This window comes from Aquarana catesbeiana, linkage group LG08 (genome assembly GCF_042186555.1).
Source record: "Aquarana catesbeiana isolate 2022-GZ linkage group LG08, ASM4218655v1, whole genome shotgun sequence".
Taxonomy (NCBI): Eukaryota; Metazoa; Chordata; class Amphibia; order Anura; family Ranidae; genus Aquarana; species Aquarana catesbeiana.
The window spans coordinates 258,054,114-258,073,610 of record NC_133331.1 but is presented as its reverse complement, the minus strand read 5'-3'; the positions used below and the strand labels follow the sequence as shown (position 1 = coordinate 258,073,610).

At 42.8% G+C, this 19,497-nt stretch overlaps 1 protein-coding gene across 3 annotated transcripts in view; it reads left to right on the top strand.

Annotated features, from left to right (window-relative positions):
• Nucleotides 1–19,497, top strand: part of LOC141106367 (mitogen-activated protein kinase 8) — a 58,626-nt gene that overhangs the window by 9,471 nt on the left and 29,658 nt on the right. For 2 of the 3 annotated variants that reach the window (XM_073597089.1, XM_073597091.1), the window contains exons 2-6: nucleotides 3,308–3,490; nucleotides 3,591–3,720; nucleotides 5,432–5,490; nucleotides 6,350–6,488; nucleotides 6,716–6,881. In XM_073597089.1, coding sequence (XP_073453190.1) covers nucleotides 3,369–3,490; nucleotides 3,591–3,720; nucleotides 5,432–5,490; nucleotides 6,350–6,488; nucleotides 6,716–6,881 — 616 coding nt within the window. In that variant the 5' untranslated portion in view covers nucleotides 3,308–3,368. Of the gene's footprint in view, nucleotides 1–3,307; nucleotides 3,491–3,590; nucleotides 3,721–5,431; nucleotides 5,491–6,349; nucleotides 6,489–6,715; nucleotides 6,882–12,260; nucleotides 12,333–19,497 lie in introns of all 3 variants that reach the window. The other variant, XM_073597090.1, reaches the window with a different exon arrangement.

Below are 19,497 nucleotides of genomic sequence, written 5' to 3'. Positions count from 1 at the left end.
GAACGCCTCTGGTGTCAGTACAATTAACCCTCACCACACATTACTCAGCGGCAGTGCAATTTAACCCTCCCTGCATTGATGGTCAGGTGTAGTGAAAGTTAACCCCCCCCCCTTTGCTTTGTGGACTGGCAGTGTAAGTTAACCCTCATCATTTACCCATCACATGCTCCTGCACCTCTCTCTCTGTCTCTCTCGCCCACGGGCTGCACTTGGGCCATGTGTTGGGCACCATGGCTCTTGATAGCCTCTTCTTTCATTATTTGTATGTGAGCTACAGCTCACCACAGTGATAGAGCAGAAATAATGTCCGGAATTGCAGTAATGTAGTGTAGACTGCGACAGACCACCCACCACTGCACTGGTTGTGCCCCACCTTCTATTATGCCAGATGTTGGTTTGATGTTTGACATTTACTAGGGCTGGCAGGATGACCTAGTTTCTTAGGGACTTTTTACTGTGGCTTTGGGAATCTATTGGGATTTGTGTAGCCCTGCAGTTGTCTATGGTAGCATGAAGTTTGCCCCGGTTAGTAAGTGATTGCAGGATAGCGGTTATTACATGTGTTGCAGTTTCAATGTCTCTTTTTCTGGTGTTGAGTGGTAAAGTAACTTTTGAACTTGGGGACCAAGTTCAAGCATGCTAACAACGGGGGAAAACAATTGTTTTTGTGTAGTACAGTAAAACCTTGGATTGAGAGTAACTTGGTTTGAGGGTGTTTTGCAAGACAAGCAAATTTCTTTTTATAAATTTTGACATGATAAACGAGCGATGTCTTGATATACGAGTAGTGTCATGTCACAAACTGAGTATAAAAGAGAAGAGAGGCGCCTCCAAGGCTACTTTCACACATAAAGCACTGCTAGTTTTAGCGGTGCTTTACCGTTGTTTTAGCGGAGCTTTTAACTCCGCTAGCGTCCAAATAAAGGGTTAAAAGTGGCGTGTTCATTTCAATGAGAGGTGCTTTGCAGGTGCTATTTTTACCGCTAAAATGCCTGAAAAGCGCCTCCAGTGTGAAAGGGGTCTAAGTGTAGCAATATGGTTACATTTAATGAAGAACATGAACAACTCATGGTTGATGAATAAAACAGGCACATGGTTACATTTAAAGCGGGGGTCCACCTATCTATCGTTTTTTTTTTTTTTTTGGAGTTCATTCACAAACTTTTCTTCTCAGCATTACATACTCACATATTGTGTGTAATATGTCCGCCTGTGTCAGATTTCGTTGGAAAGAATAACTTATATTATTCACTGCAGGCGGTTTCCATCTTCATTGTGGGCATTTGAAGCCCACAAGCATTTATTTCCTGGATGTGGTGAATGCTGTGCTCCCAGCATTCACCGCTCGTTCCCGCACATGCTCAGTGGCATCCTGGGAAGCCTGAAACTAGCTCCCAGGAGTCTGGGAGAGGCTAGAAACACGCCTACTCCCATGGGAGGAGAACCAGGAAGTGCAAAGAAGAATAGAAAAATAAAAGGTAATTATGGCGATTTAAATTTTTTTAAACGGCATGTCAGCATCTAGGCAAGGAAGAGAATACATACAGATATTGTTCAAAATTTGGGTGGAACCCCGCTTTAATGAAGGTACAACATTTTGCAACTCACATGGCTAATGCATAAAAGAGGCACATCTAAGTATGAATGCATCCGGGGTAAAGCTGTACACATAGACCATCCTCTGCACCGCCATCAACGTCATCCCTTCCATCCTACACTCCAAGCCTCGCTTTCAGATTGCTCTACTGCAGGGTAGTCTTCCCGGTGTCTTGCTGAGAAAGTTCCCCCAGCGGATAAGGACCCCCCTGTACTGCGCATGAGCTGCGCTTGCGCAGTACGAACAACTGCGGAGCCGCCGAAAGACTCCGAAATTGAACAGCTGATCATCAGCTCTACACGGCGCCTGCGCACTGAGTCCAGGTTCAAGCTCCACCATCCAAGTGGACATAGAGTTTGAATAAAACTATGCCGAACAAAGCGAGGCCGTGCCCGAAGCGTGGCGAGCGGCCCTGTTACAGGCGCCGTGTACAGCTGACTCTCATTTTCGGCAGCTTGTACTGCGCCTGCGCAGTACAGGGGAGTCCTTATCCGCCGGGGGGAACTTTCTCAGCAGAACACCGGTCAGGATTGCAGACTTACAGCAGTGAGAGCCGACGGTGCAGAGGACGGTCTATGTGGACAGCTTTACCCCGGATGCCCGCATACTTAGATGCGTGTTTATCCCTTTCTTAGGCGTCTAGCGGGGGTTAAAAGCAACCCCCGCCCCAATGTGAAAGTACCCTAGAAGTGGACTCTGGCAAACAGCTAAATACACAGATGAAATACATCTAAAGCCCCTTTCGTACTAGCGGACCAATCAGATCTACCTGTCGCTTTTTTTTAGGGGACCCGATTGGACCCAACAGTCTTCTTGATGGAGTGTCCTATCGATCGTCGTCGATCAGATCCCATCTTCTAAAAACAGACGGATGGGGATCCCATCGATTTGGCTGTTTGGATCGGATGGCAGCCGGATGTAAACAGACAGGCAATCCACTTACCGCACATAGAGGAGAGTGGGCTGTGTCTGTGTTCACTCTGCATTAGCGGAGCAGACACGGACCAGCCATCCCTCTGCTCAGTGGGAATTAGCAGACAGATGCCCACCCAATGTGGAAGGGGCCTTAGGGAGCTATTTTACCCAACAAAGTATATGGATTTCTATACATTCAGTTCTTAGATTTACACAGTTTTGCCATACAGCACAATCCTGTATGGCAGGGGATAAGAAGTTACAATATCAGTGAATGTAGTGGAGCACCATAGGACCCAGAAGGTGCAGCTGAGGAGATGGTACCAGCCAGATCAGCAGCAGGGACGCTACTGGAGAAGTGGGCACACTGAGAGGTAAGTGTGTCATGATGATCAAGTATGCCGTAAAGACAGAGGTCAGAGCTGTGGGAGGGTGCCAGCAGGCTCCACCCACTACAGGCTACCTGAAGCAAACAAGAAGGGCGGATACAAGACCCGTCACCCTGCACAAGGAGAGAGAGCAGCAGTGACCAGTCTGTCTTACAGGAAGCTCCTGCACATAGGCACAGTTTTATGCTTAATTGCTGCACAAATCTAGAAGGAAAAATGAAGCACACCAAGAGTCAAGTAAGAATACAAATGCCTCTTATATTTAGACAATATTTACTTCCCATAGGGTTTAGCTTCAGACCTGTGTGAATTGTCAAAGTTTATGACAATGAAAATCGAACATGAACCATGCGCAAAATCGTGCCAGACTTTATTGTCCTCACCTGTGACTTTTTTTCTTTGGCAGATTTCAGCTATAAAAGCATTGGGGTTTGGATGAAGCCACTGGGGAAGACGCTCGTGCAATCATGAGCCGAGGAAAACGAGACAACAACTTCTCCGTCTTTGAAATTGGAGATTCCACTTTCACCGTTCTGAAGCGCTACCAAAACCTGAAGCCCATTGGATCGGGAGCCCAGGGGATAGTATGGTAAGAAAGTTAATAACTTTTTTTTTTTTCTTAATATCAATTTGCATCCAATGAAGCATCTATACGTTGTGCAAATTTTTTTTTTTTTTTGTCCCCTCAGCGCTGCATATGATGCTGTTCTAGAAAGACATGTTGCTATCAAAAAGCTAAGTCGACCGTTTCAGAATCAAACGCATGCCAAGAGGGCGTACCGGGAGCTTGTGCTCATGAAATGTGTCAATCACAAGAATGTAAGTTTTGCAGAAAACAATCCCCTCCGGGTGATTATATGAATTAGAAGGATTTTATTGTAGATTCCTACTTTTTTTTTTCTGTTTTGAACAATGCTCACCCAATCACTTTCTTTGGCATACTGATGGAGGGAGTGAAAAAATACGATTGTCTTGTCTCCACCTGAGCACTCTGTCATTATAGAAAACATATGAAAGCTTAGAACAGTGGTTGGCAATTTAGGTGTTCTGTAGGGGGCCTCCGTTGTGGCCCCTGATGTCACCAAGGGGGCTGCATAGAATATTCAATATAGTTAATACTACAGAAAACTGCTAGAGATTACAGCGTTAGTAAAGCAAACATTCAGAGACTGGAAACATGATACAGGTTTGGTTGGATACTGGGGGCATGCTGTAGGAGACAGACACTGACAACATATTATATGAGACTGCTGCAGGTGCCCACTAGTAGCTATGGGTCCAGAATCCATTGCTGTAGGACATCTCAGAAGCCACTGAAAGCCAAATGCCAGCAGTACACAAATATTTTTTTTGGAAAAGTTGACACTGAGGCCTGCCCCAACTCAATCCCTGGGACCTCAACAACACCTTGCACTGCATTGCAGGAGAGAAGTGCAGATGTTATGAGAACAGTCATTACGTGCAGAAGAGGAGTGCAAAGGGTATGCCAGTGGTCACTATTTGTAGGAGAGGTTTGCCAAGGGTTGTGACTTCACTTAGCATGTGCAGGAGAGTAGTAGGGACACCGATGAAAGAGAATGTATTTACTAGGAAAATGGAGTGTGTACTGGCAACCTGTCAGCATTGCAGGGCCGATCTCTAGAATCAGATCTGAGAAGAGGGACATACTTTCCTGCTACATTTTATTGTAGCGGTCAGTTCTCCTCTTTCAGAAAAAGTTCCAATTTCTCTCTCAGTTGGGAGAGTTTTCTGGAAGAGGAGTGAGGCTGGTTCTGAACGGGGCTTGGAAGGTGAGGTGGTCGCCCGGGTGCCTGGTAACTGCTGAGAACTCCAGTGTATATCCATATCCTTTGAGGGGACCCTGCGGGGGAGAGTCCTAGGAATACCCTGGTCAGGGCGTTTTGGCCATATGCTCATCCGACTTTTCTTTAATTAGAAGGTCTGCAATATCTGGTAAGCCCGCATCTTAAATGAGGTGGTGGTGTCGTCACAATCTGGAGACCCTTTTGGTGTTTAGATGCACTCGATCTCCATCCTATTACCTATGAGGTATACTTGATGCACTTTATTCCCATCTTAACATCTATGCGGAGGATTGGTCTTCAGTTTTTTATGAACTCTTGTTTCTTTTGAGAACCTCCATTATATAACAGTGTATCTGCACTTGGACTTTGATGCACACGGGTGTTATTAAATGCAATTATGTTATATATGTTGAAAATGAGATTTACAATGTTTTGCTATATTTGATTCACGTGTTTACTCACCAGAATATAGCGCAGCTTTATTTCTCTTTACTTATAGTTCTGAAATAGTTCTTTGAGTCAGTTTGGCAAATTAAACATGGAAATCTACTTTACTAGGACTGTGAATTGTTTGCTATGAGAGGCTGGTTGGGGCTGATCACTCAGGGATCTGTATTATACAGAATAGCACAGAACAAACCCTGGCAAGAAGATCTTCATATATAATATATATGTTAAGAGATGTGTACTGTATCATCTTTCATTTTGCTTTTTGGCTGTTTCAGATAATTGGGCTCCTAAATGTCTTTACACCACAGAAGTCTCTGGAAGAATTCCAGGACTTGTAAGTATTATCAGTAATCGATGCTTTCATGAATGGAACCATTCCATCTGTTGCAAGCCTTTCTGTCCTTTGGATATGGGAAGGCTTCACTTTCAAGTTTTACTGCTTCCTTCAGATGGTTTGGACGCTGGCGTATTTAAAAAAAAAAAAAAAACTCCCTGCTACCATCTGTTTTTTTTTTTTTTTTTCTAGTGTCCTAGCAGGATGAACTTTTTTTCCTCAGCCTAGCTGGGAAAAAGTCTAACCACATTTTTACTAGCTTTTTTCTGCAATAAAGATTCCTCACCACATTGCTGCTTTTATCTGGTCTCTACATATCAGCTATGCATATTGGCCTTTCTGCAGCTTGGCTTTGGAGTGCCATACCCAAACCTTGTCAGACTGGGTGTGGGGGGCTAGCCTGGAGTCTGACCTTGGGACACTGTGTTCCATTTGTAAAGTTTCCTAACCCTTTCTGATTAAATTCTAAAGGCAAAACATTTGTTCATTTTGGATAGATTAATGAGGGTTATAAACCCTGGAATGTGGGCGTTGAAGACATCCTGTAAGGACATTATTCTACTACATAGCATGGTGTCATCTGCAAGCACTGAAATGGTACTTGTAAACCCAGATCCTATATCATTTATAACTAGGGTAAAAAGTAAGGGTCACAACACTGAACCTTGGGATACACCACTAATAACCTTAGACCATTCATATGAATTATTATTTACTATCTGAATAAGGTCTTTTATCCAATTTTCTATCCATTTGCAATCTGAATTTTCTAAGCATTTAGACTTCAGCCTAGACATTAGCTGTGTGTGGGTAACTGTCAAACGCACGCCCACACTGATGCACCTTTTGTCATTCTTAGGTACATTGTCATGGAGCTTATGGATGCTAATTTGTGTCAAGTGATACAGATGGAGCTGGATCATGAACGTATGTCCTATTTGCTTTACCAGATGTTGTGTGGAATAAAGCACCTACATTCTGCAGGGATAATCCATCGGGTGAGTAATACTGGTGCACTTATTAAAGTGTATTCAAACCTTAATGGGGTTTTTTTTGTTTGTACATCACATATTAACTGAATTTGCATCTGTTTAGACTATCGCACAGGAGCCTTCACATGTACCTAGTGGCTTCACATATAGATTTGGTTCTAGGTTTCTCAGCATAGCCCAGAGAAATTCTGAATGTCTTCAGTTAATGGCCATTTCTTTTCTGTACTTCACAGGATTTAAAGCCAAGCAACATTGTAGTGAAGTCTGATTGCACCCTAAAAATTCTCGACTTTGGCCTTGCCCGGACTGCAGGGACAAGCTTCATGATGACGCCATATGTTGTGACCCGTTACTACAGAGCTCCGGAAGTGATCTTGGGCATGGGATACAAAGAAAACGGTCAGTCTTTCTATTCATGTTCACATATGCACTCACATATTGGAGCTCATTGGCGTAAGCAGGTTGTTTCCTCATTGGAGACTTTTCTTTAAATCTAACACCTATATTTATTTATATATCCCATGAGGTTTTAGACAGTTGTCTTATGTGCAGGTTATTAAGGTCTGTAATGTGCAATATGGTACTTGATTAGCCTGTGTAATATATGGTAATTTTTGATTAAAGAGGATGCAGTCTATGGGTTTGAGTAGTGGAAATTGAGCCAAGTTTAGTATGATAATATAACTTGAATGTGTGCCCCCAGTTATCTGCTTTAAAGTAGAATTATGGTTCAGCTTTAAAGCCCAACTCTGGGTTCCAAACTCCTTTCCCCTAGAGGTCCCCCTTCCTCCTGAGCCACCCTTCTCAGCAGTATGTGTGTTTTTTTTTGTTTTTTTTTCTTTCTTAATCCTGGCTGGTCATGTTACATGCAGGGTCCCCTTCAGTCTTCTCTCTGTGGAGGGTAGTCCTGCATGATGCAGAGCAGTGCTGACATGAAAACCTCAGCAGTGCTCTCAGCATTAATTCATATCTTACAAATGTGAGTGCAGGGGGCCAAGACTATGATGCCCTGCACTTATTCTTCTGGGTTGTCATTTACCCTGGAAGACTGAGGACATTTTGAGGCAGCGTAGATGCACTGGGGGAAATTAATAAATTCTCAGTGTTTGTGACAGATTCACATACCTGTTGGAAATGGGTACATAAGTCTGTCTTGGAAGGTGGCGACACTGAGGTCCGCGTATCCATACCAGATACTCGGTCCCATTTCTCAGCCACTGTGCTCATCACACAGGCACATGGTGAGATTTATTTATTTTATGGGGTGGGCCTGATCAGGAACGGAGTTCCCCATCGGGTCTGCTTGCTTTTGATTGACAATGCTGCGGCCATAAAATTGGGTAGGTGGAGCCTGACTGGTAACTTTGAAACTAGGTCCCCATCTGGTCCGCATACCATGTGAATCATTATTGCCCAGATTTGAGTGTTTCTGTATTTGGGTAATGATGTCACCCAATATCCCCGCCCCTTTTATTACATTCAGCTTTTGCCTAGGGCATCTTCTGGCCGACTGCTAAATCCAGGCTGAGAATAGAGCACTTTATGGAAACTCTCACGCTCATGGCAGCTTCCCGTCACTGAGCGCCCCACTCACTTTCATAATCAGCAAACTGGCAAAAATTCCACTTTAAAGCGGTATTAATCCCAAAACCAAAAATGTAATGCCTTGCAGCTTACCAATCATTAGATGAGGTGGCTGTATTAGTTTTCTTTTTTCAGCTTTAGGAGGCTTCAAAATATTGCACAATGCCTACAGCTCTGTTGCTTGCACCTCCTCTACAGGCTGTCCTTTTCAGAGCTGTAAGCAATGTGAATGAATTACGGGCATGCTGATCAGCACGCCTGCAGTCTATTTAAACTACTAGTTTGCCTGCCACGGTTGCAGATGGTACTTGTAGTTTATTAATTCACAGGAATCTGTAAATGAATGGAGCAACTGTGAACTTATCCTTTAAGTTCTAAGGCCTCTTAAAGTGATTGTAAAATCTTGTTTGTTATTTATATGGAAGAAAAAAATTTATTCTACTTATCTGCTCTGTGCAGTGGTTTTTGCACAGAGCAGCCCCAATCCTCCTCTTCTCGGGTCCCTCTTCGTTGCTCCTGGCCCCTCCCTCCTGTTGAGTGCCCCCACAGCAAGCAGCATACGCTCATGATCCATTCAGACACGGAGCTGTGGTTTGGCCCCGCCCCCTCTCTCTACTGATTTGCTAACTGACTTTGACAGCAGTGGGAGCCAATGGTGCCGCTGCTGTGTCTCAATCAGGAGGAGAGTCCCGGACGGCCAAGACACAGAGACAGAGATGGGGCACAGGTAAGTATTAGGGGGGCTGCTGCACACAAAAGCTTTTTATCTTAATGCATAGAATGCATTAAGATAAAAAAACAAACCTTCTGACTTTACAACCCCTTAAAGTGCAAGTTGAGGTGCAGTCCTTCTCCCAGTGCCTTCTGCTTGGTATATTTTATCCTCAAAGGGACATCTTCATAGGATACAGACAGAGCCAGTAGTGTTCATAGTAGAATGCCGAGAGCCTAATTACTAAATTGTAACTTTCTTAGTAATAGTTTTCTGTTCAGAGTAGAACCTATAAGTTAAGAGATAAGTGGGAGGTGACATGTAAGGGCCTGAGCTAACCAGAAATGTAAGGTGTGCAAATCTTAAGAGCTAGAGTACAAAAAAGGACACATACTGGAGTAAGCTCACGCCCTCCTATCAGAAAAGCAGTTGAAGGAACAAATTGCTTTATTGCCCTCAGTAAGCTAACACTGTCATGTATTAGAGAAAAGAAAGGGGAGATCTGATTTGGTGCACTGGGCAACACAGACAAGACATATTTTAATACACTTACATACACGAGATCTGTTGGCTGGGGGGACTCATTAAGCACAATTCTGTAGGTGACATTTTTTACCCAGGTCATTTAGTGCCAGCTTTCTTCTTCAGTAATCAATGTTTTTATTAGCTTTCTTTGCCTAAATTTGACTTTTTTGAGGGCAACATACAGCCTTATAAAAGTGTATGTATAGCTGAGACTATACATAATTTCTAATTTATTTTTTTTTGCTGTCTGCATTACTTTTGGGGAGGATTTTCTTCACTTCTGTTCTGGAAAGGCCTCAAGAAGTGAATGAAATCTCTACAATGTGAGGGGGATTCCTCTCATAGACTGTTGTCATTGTAACCAGTGATCCTTTTAGATTTCCCTTTACCTTCTGTTCTGGTGACCTTGGATTTCCCATTTGCTTCTTGTCTGGATTAAAATGGTCATCTGAACCGATAATGAGGACAAATCTCCTCTGCAGTGACTCAGCGATTAAAAACCCGACACAATTTCTAACCCATCTGGGACTTATCCAAAACAACGTCTTTTGGTTGTACATACACTTTACGAAAAGTCATGAAATGGCATAAGTGTCTGCAATGTGTTTTTGACAGAGCTGTATTTCTAGCCCTCAGAGAACCTAAAAGGCCACCCAAAGCTCCTATTTCAGATTTAGGTGGACATTGGCGGGCTGAGTTGCCCACGAGGCTTCCTTCATTTACACAGGTGCAGAGTTCTCACCACTAGAGTTTCTTGGTCTGCATATTCTAATGGGGACCTAATTGTAGGTGTGGGATGCTCCTTGATCATATCTGAGAGTACGTCGGGAGAGTTAAGTAACCAAAAGTTAGACGGGTGTAAATCCACCAATGTCCACCGAAAAGTGAGGCATGAGATTTGGGTGGAATTAGCCTTTAAATGCTGTGTGAGGCCAGCAGCACGGGGACTGATTTACTTCGTTAACCCTTTAGCTGTCAGCAGTAATGGCAGTACTTTCACTGGCATTGCAACAGTGTTTAAAGTGCACCTGTAGTTTTGTAGCAAGCAGTGTGTTGCAATTTAGGACTGTGTATGTGTTTTGTGTTTTTTTTTTTTTTTTAATTTTTTTGTAACTTTCATGTTTTAGCGTAGCATTGAAGGGGAACTCGAGGCAAACGACTAAATTCAAACTTCAAATGTATATTTGAATTGTTTTACTTGTCAAATGATTTGTATTTGTGTTAGGCCTCATTCATACTAGCACTGTCAAACCTACACTTGTGTGTATTTAAAGGATAAGTCCCCCCCATATGTCTCCAGCTCACCCCCTGCTGGTGCATGTTATCCTGCGTACGGGTGTAACATGTAACCTGTTCCTGAGATGAACTTAATGAGGAGTAATATAAATACTGCTGCCACTATTTTATTCCCCACAGATGCTTTAGCCTAAGTAGTTGCCAGATTTATTAGGACTTCTTCGTGTTCTCTTAATCTTAAAGTGCATCTAAACCCAAAAGCAAAAATTTTATATATCGCAACTTTCCAGTCCAGAGTTGTGCTCTCTGCATTCTGTTCCGTTTTACACACTTTTTTTTTTTTTTTCTTTTAATTTTTTTAAAATTTTTTTCTTTTCACTGGTTTCTCTGTATATAACATCCTTGTCTCGTTGGCTTATGCTCACTCCCTGTACTGATAGCTATGAGTAAGCACTAGTACATAAGTGCGAAACGCGTTAGCTGATTGTCTATACTTTCTGCCACAGTGTTTTGTATGCTATATGCTCATGAATTTATAATAAATAACTTTTGAACTACATCTTCCTGGAGTGCGGCTGTCCGGATTTTCTCATCCACCTTCAACATGACTAAGCATTAGCCAACACCTGGGGCTCTTTATCCTGGGAGACAACCGAGTTTACACCTGTTGTTGATCCATACCTGTGCGGTGAGAATTTTCCTGCAGGTATTTTCTGTACTTGCTGAAATGTTCCTAGCCTGAAGTAATAAAATGAATGTAGCTACCACATCTAAGCACAGGTAAGCTGCACTGTATGGCATTATTGCTCTTGGGTTTAGATCTGTATTGGAGTATAGCCAAAGCATTTTTGGCTATACTTCTCCTGGGGATTGCAGGAATGCAGTTCTCTTTGCACTCCTGTGACCTGTTTTCAACCAACAGCGGGCTAAAGCCCCCTGTCGGCTGACGTCACTCTGGATCGATCCTGACTGTACAGTCTGGATTCACTCAGGTGGCTGGCCTGGCAGCTGGCTCAGTCTCTCAGTAGGCTGCTAGGAGCCAGAGCTCATTGCTCCCACCCCCTGCGCAGTCCAGTGAGCGCTGGAGGGGCGGAGTAGAGAGCCGGTGACTGACAGTCACTGGCTCTCTGCTCACTGAAGGCTGAAAACCGAATGATCAGCGGTCTTTGATCGCTCAGTCTTAGAAGTGACAGGGGGCAGATGCACCATTGGATCATTGCTGCATCCACCTAGTTGAGTATAAATGTTTTTTTTTTTTTTGTTTTTTTTTTTTTTTTAAACCCAAGCTTCTCTTTTAACACCGATCTCTGCCAGTAGTACACATGATTATTTACTTGAAATGTGTATTTTTAAAACTGTTTTGTAATACTGAGAATAATAAAGGGATAACGTATAAATGTTTGAATGTATTTTTGGGGGTTTCTAATACTGAGGATAGGGGGGAAAACATGATATTCACCTTTCCTATCCACCTTTTTATTAGCATTAGGTTTACTACTGAAAGACAGGTGCACTTTAATGATCACTTAACCACTCTGCACTGCCCTGGGCTCCTCTTGTCTTTTTTTTCATGCTGACCTCACCTTTTCCAGGTTCTGCCTGCACTTGGCTGTTCACTCGTATTCACTGACACCTCTTTCTCTCTCGCTTCTGCTTTTTTTTTCTCCTACCACCATCTTTTTTTTCCCCCTCCCCTTCACCTTGTGCTGTCACACTGATAGTGGACTTGTGGTCCGTGGGGTGCATTATGGGAGAAATGATATGTCACAAGATCCTGTTCCCGGGAAGGGACTGTATCCTTGCGCTTTCAAATATGAAATGTTTTAATGGCTTGGAGAGCAAGTAAATCATATTGCTGCGTGCAAGAAGTTCAGTCCAATCTACAGGCAGCAATACTGATCTTACTGAGTTTCTGTCTTTTAATTGCAAACAAAGATTATTACAAGCAACTCGCATCATGTATGAGGCATATGTATAAAGCCGTGAAGGTACTGTAGATGAATTCATTCTTCAGTGAAAGCTAAAACCACCTTCATTGAATGTCGCATTCACTGCTTTATAAATATATATCTAAGTAACATGAACACCAGTAAACCTAAATCGTTTTAAAAGACCATTGGGTCTCTGTTGTATACTGGCTATGAAAAAGTATTTTACCAGTTTGTTCAAGAGATACTGTCACCTTAAAGCCCAACTTCGGGCAAAAACAGTTTTCTCATGTAGTGGTGCTGTTCCTGCACTGAACGGGTGAACAGCTTACTTTGTCTAGAGGAGAGTAGAAAGCATATACACACGCCCTCCCATGATCCAGAGGTGGACTGTTCCTTACATCCTCACATCCAGAGCAGGACTGATATCAGAAACAGTCGACCGCACATAACCACCAGACCATTGGGAAGGTGGGGCTAGGAGCCATAGGGACTTCTGGGAGGATCAGAGGATTAAATACGTATATCTCCGTTCTCCAATCCCCTAGACCAGTGGTCTCACAACTGCCAGATGTGGCCCTTTGTTTGCCTTTTATCTGGCTCTTGGGGCACTATTTAACCAATTGACACCAATGATGGGACACCATTCCCCCTACTGACACCATCAATCGAACACTTATCTTCCACTGATGCCAACAATGGGGCACTATTTTGCTTGTTAAACCCAGTGATGGAGCACTGATGTTGGGGCATTTTCTACTCCCACTGGCCACAGTCTGGCCCCCCTAAAACCTGAAGAACAGTAAACTGGCCCTTTGCGTAAAAAATTTTTAGACCCCTGCCCTAGACAAAAATGAGTAGATGACCCATGCAGTGTAGGCACAGCCCCACTGCATGGGAAAACTTTTTTTTTTTTTATTATTTTTTTACCCGGAGTTGGGCTTTAGCTATTTAGAACAAAGTGTCTGTGTAAAAGCCCCCCCCCCCCCCACACTTGCCGCGGTATCAGTGGGTTGGGGTGGGGAATTTTACCCAGACACTGTCACTTTCACAAGGTGACAGTATGTCTTTTAAAGATACTGAACTTCCCAACCTGATCACCTGAGAGTGATGATGTAAAATGCAATATGGTTTAATGAACAGATCTCTTCTTGTTCAGTAGCTCCCTAGAAGAATACTGGCAGCTAACAGAGAAAAAGACTGCAGAGGGAAAAAAAAGTATATGCAATGTCCTTTATTAATACAGTTCATTTTGCATATGTTAGTAGAAGTATTTATAATATCTGAGACATTTTCTTTATTCATTGTGTGATTGTTTTGTTTAAACATTTTTATTCCATGTAGCAGCAAGCCTTTTCTCCTACACATACATACACACCCACACACATACACACCCACACACATACACACCCACACACATACACACACCCCCACACACACATACACACACACACACACACACATACACACACACACACACATACACACACCCACACACACCCACACACACATACACACACACATACACACACACACACACACACATACACACACACACACACACACATACACACACACACACACATACACACACCCACACACACATACACACACCCACACACATACACATACACACACCCACACACACATACATACACACACCCACACACACATACACACACCCACACACATACACACACCCACACACATACACACACCCACACACATACACACACATATACACACACACATACATACACATACACACACACAGACATACACACAAACACAGTGATGAGGAAATAGTCAGGACCCATGCATGATGTGTTCAGATGATTAAAAAAGTGTATTTTTCAAAATGTGTCTATTGCATTAAAGTGGACCTGAACTCAAAAAGTGAAATTTTCATACATCTAGAAATGTTAATTGTGCCTAAGTAGTACACCAAAATATCTACCTTTTTCTTTTTTGTCAAGTATTTCTCCTGAAAAATAGTCCAGTTTCAAGTATGTACGGGGGTCTAGACTCTGCCTATTGCCTTATGGGTTTTTATCTGTCATGTAAGACATAAGGCACTGCTGCATCCTCTAGTCTCAGATGATTTGGAGTGAGGTTTGGCATTGTCACTACTGTTCTCCTTGCTGGAGCCTCTGACCTGAAGAAGCAAAGCCCAGCCTGTAGCTAGATGACCACCTCCACACAGAGACAGTGCAGGACAAGGCATGGGGGGGGGGGGTCTGCTGCAGGGACCATACTGGTTACTTGTCATTTGTATTTTGCTTGCACTTTCTTGGGCACAGATTCTAGAGTTCAGTTCCTCTTTAGGTGATTTAAATCAAAATTTGGAAAATATAAAAATAATTTAGAGTAAAACTCCAACCAAAGCATTTTTTATCTTTTCGTTTAGCTACCCAGAGTTTAGAACCTGTATTGGGCTTTTATTATTTTGTCTCCCCCACTAGAAGACTTTAGGAAGTGTGATGGTAAAATTGGAAGTCCCTTCACTTTCCGTTCTGGTCAGAGTGGTGAGGACTAATCTCTCCAAAGGAAAGACACAGTAATAAGTAGCTGAGACAGGTTCTAACTCTTCCTGTCAAAAACTAGGAGAAACTTATTGGCTGGAGTTCTACCCTAACTTTGGAAGCCTTTGCCCTGCTTTCTTCTGTTTTAAACGACTTTGTATCTGAAGCGGACTGTGTTTGGATTTGCACTGGGTGAGCTGCATCATTTGTACATGTACTTACATTGGACAACTGAAAGGTATAAGAGCTGCTGTACAGGGAGCAAATATAAAAACCTGATTTGGATAGGTAAGCTGTGTTCAAAAATACATTCAACATTTTTAGTAAATACCTTACTGGATTAAAGTTTGTTTATTATCCAACTAGAATTCTGCATAAATTAAAGCTTAAGTCTTCCATTAAAAATAAATAAGGGACTAGCAATTAAATGCTGAAGCACATGTGCATTTATAATTTTCCCATTGTCTCCCTCCCTAGTGAAGTCCACCTAATGCAGCTTCCTATAATGGTGTGGCAACAACGCTGCACTGCTTTAAGCCCTGCTTCACTCCTGTGTGACTTGACAGTTCACATTCGCCCCCCCATTTGTGGTAATGGAACCATTCAAATTGCTGCGACTCTGAAAAAGGTTTCTGCACAATTTCTGTGGGACTTGCATTGACATCTGTTTTTAATGAAGTAGCTCAGCTATCAGCAAGCTGCACATGAAATCTCACTGCTTTGAAGTCGCGCTGAAGTAGCAAGACTTCAAAACCGCACTGGTGTGAACCAGGGCTAAATTCAGAGCAGCATTGTCCTCCTCATGCAGGCTGTTGCTGCTTACACTATGATGAAGTGGGAAGATGTTGCAGGCTGTGTGTCTGCGATGGCAGTGTTGTCGGCCTGACGTGCTCATTCCTTCGGTTGGCATTTTGTTTACTTTGTAGCTTGTGCTTCACATGGTATTTGAATTTGATACTTGTTTAGACTATCATATAGAATCCTTTTATTTGTACTTTTTAAGTTTTTATTAGCTCAAAACCTCAATATGTCTGGCATCATATACAGATTTTTTTTTTTTTTTAAACAAATAATGTTTTGTTAATCTGTTGCTAACGTTCTTACCTGGAGGACTTAGCAGTAACAGCACTTCTGTTGTATGGCGACAATGTGAAGCCAATGCCTTGCAATTAGCAGCTGTGTTGTCAGCCTGCCATGCAAACTCCTTCATTTGGCTGTGGAGCTGCCTATCTGACAGACCTTATCTGCCCAACAATAATGGTTAGAATCTCCTAGTAAGAAGTTTTTGCATTAGATTCACAAATATTTGCTTAAGAAAACCGTATACAGCGATTGATATTGCACAGAACGATTGCTTTACTCCTTTTCTGGCAGTCCCCCGTCACTGCTGTCAGCTTCTCCCTCCTCCAGGTACCTCCTCTAACAAGCCAGGTGCTAAGGAGACACCCATGCATGTGCGCTTCCAAGCTGGGCTGTGTGCGCCCATAGATGCACGCAGACTGCCAATAAGCCATGGACAACACTCCTTCCTCAAAGGAGTTTGACTGATGGCAGCAGGTTCCCCCAGCCCTCGGTTTCTCCTGTGGAAGCAGGAAGTGGAGTGGGGGGGGGGGGGGGATGTGGTGCTGCGCCCAGACGTAGAGCCAGGTAAGTGCTTAGGAAAAAGAGGGTAGGACAGGTAGTATGCATGTGTTTTGTTTTGTTTTTTTTACCCTTAGGCGTTATGGTAAAAAAAAAAAAAAAAAAAAAAAAAAAAATTTTTTTTTTTCTTTTATTACAGGTACTTGTATAGCACCATCAATTTATGCAGTGCTTTTTTTATATATAATATTGTATGTTCACATCCGTCCCTGCCATCAAGCAGCTTACAATCTAAGGTCCCTAACTCACTTTAATACATACACATACTAGAGCCAATTTAGACAGGAGCCAATTTACCAACAGTACAGTATGTCTTTTGGAGTGTGGGAGGAAATGGGGGGACCTGGAGGAAACCCCCTGCAGGCACAGGGAGAACATGCAAACTCCAGGCAGGTAGTGGTTGGGATTGGAACTGACAACCCTGGTGCTGCTAGGCCGTAGTGCTAACCACTTAGACTTCAGAAACTCTTTAAAGTAGAAGCTTAGCCTAAAACTAACTCTAAATCTACTGGCAGTCACTTTCTAAACCTAATCTATCTAACCCTGTAAAGCAAAAATCACTATACATACCTTTTCTGCAGTCGATCAGTCTGGTCTCTAGCGGCGGATATTGTGTGGAAGAGACAGCCAACAATGGTAGGGAAATGCCAGGGAAGTGACGTCACCCATATACTTACTATGGGGCTTCTGTTGTCGGCTGCCTCTCCTGCACCCACCTACACAGAGAAGCCACCGCTGACAGCTCAGTGTGAGTTCGGACCGGAGCGGCTGCAAAACGGGTATCTATAGCTATTTTTGTATTACAGGGTTAGGTAGTCTTTAAATGTGGCTGCCAGATTAAAGCCTCATACGCACGGTGTGATTGTTGGACAACCGAGCATCTGATTTTTGCCAAAAAGGGCGTGTGCCGGGATCTTGTCTAGCATACTAATGTTATGCAAATTGTCGTGCCACAAACACGAATGTAGTGATGTACTTCAAGGAATTTCAGCTCTTGAGCGCCACCTTTTGGGCCCCTTCTGCTAATTTTGTGTTTGAACATTGATTCCGAGCATGCGAGTTTGTACTTTTGTGTGATGGATTGGTGTACTGACCATACGAAAATCTGACGTGGAGCTGTCGTTTGACAAAAATTTACTAGCCTGTCATCCAACATTTGTTGGCCGAAAATTGGAAAACAATTGTTGAAGGGAGCGTACTGACAGTAAGAACGTCGGACGACAGCCTGTCAAATGACAATCCCCTTCTGATTTTCGTACCGTGTGTACGAGGCTTTAGAGTTAGTTTTTGGCTGAACTTCTTTAAGGTAAACATGCTGAAAAATAGTTTTAATTCACATATAAATATTAAATAAATATAACGTGAGCTGTTCAGTAATATATATACATATTAATCATATTTTTGTTACCAGGAGTTATGTAGATGGGAGTAATGTTTACAATTGTAAACTGTATGCTATACAATTACTGTTTTTGATTCATTATTTTGCACATTGAGAATAGATAATGTCTAATATAAAATGCTGAGTTAATGCCTTAGTTTAGTAACACCTTGCTTGATCCCATGGGCATTTCTTCCTGGCTGAAAGGTTTAGGTTCTCAGCAATGGAACAGTAAGGGAAAGTTGCCGTAAGAGAAGATAAATGGACCACTAGTGGTTTTGTCACTAGCAACAGAACTGTAAAGCGCCTCTCACACTGGGGCGGTGCGCTTGCGTGACGGGAAAAAAAGTTCTGCAAGCAGCATCTTTGTGGCGGTTTGGGAGCGCTGTATACACAGCTCCCAAAACGCCCTGTCCATTGAAATTAATGGGCAGCGCTGCCAAAGCACCTGCAAAGCACTTCGGCAGCACTGCAACATGGGTGCTTTTAATCCTTTCTTCAGCCGCTAGTGGGGGTTAAAAGCACCCTGCTAGCGGCCAAAAAACTAGTGGCGCTTTATCGCTAATGGACCCCCGCCCCCGTGTGAAAGTAGCCTTAAGCTCTTTGGCGGTGCCACAACACTGGCACTTTTAATCATTTCTTCCGCCGCTAGCGGGGATTAAAAGCTCCCCACTAGTGGCCAAAAAGCGCCGCCAAAAGGACCATATGTAAAGTCCTCAATAACCTAAAAGCATAACGAATCACTAATCCGGTGCTTATGGAAATGAAATTAAATTGACATATATGAACATGTGAGCTGCTGCTATAACATAAAAAAATCAATAAAGTCTCATAAGCTTTAAACAATCAAAAACTTAATTGGAATCAAAGAAAGCAAAAGCAGCGCTCTTCAGTATGTAAAACCACTTGTTTCCAAGTAGTCCAAACTCGTTTAGTAAAGTCCTCACTGGGCTCCTTGGCTGCATGTACTATCAAATAATTAAAGTGTATGTAAACCCAATTCATGAACTTTGAGCTGGGCACATATATCTGTAGTGTTTTCCTATCTCTATCCAAAGCACTGAGTCCCATGTGTTTCTTGTAGCTCTGTTATCAGCATGATAATGTCTGACAAGTTCTCCTAGAGGGGAGAGCAAAGCAGGCTGAAGTTTGTGGCCTGAGAGAGATTGCTATAAATTTGCAGAGTGCTGCTCTGTTCAGAGAAGAGCTCTGCACATGAATTCCTTCCCTTGCCAATGTGGAGTTGGGGTGTGTGCCTTTCCTCCAATCAGAAGTCTTGGCTGTATGCCAATAATCCACTCCCAGTGTTGAACAGGAAGTGAAAATCTGTAACAGGATGTGCACTTTTTAAAGTTTTATATATAAAGCTGAGGTGAGCAGATATACATGTAAAACTTATGTAGGGAGATTTGTTTCATCTATAAAGCTGAGGTGAGCAGATATACATGCTAAACTTATGTAGGGAGATTTGTTTCATCTCTGTGTA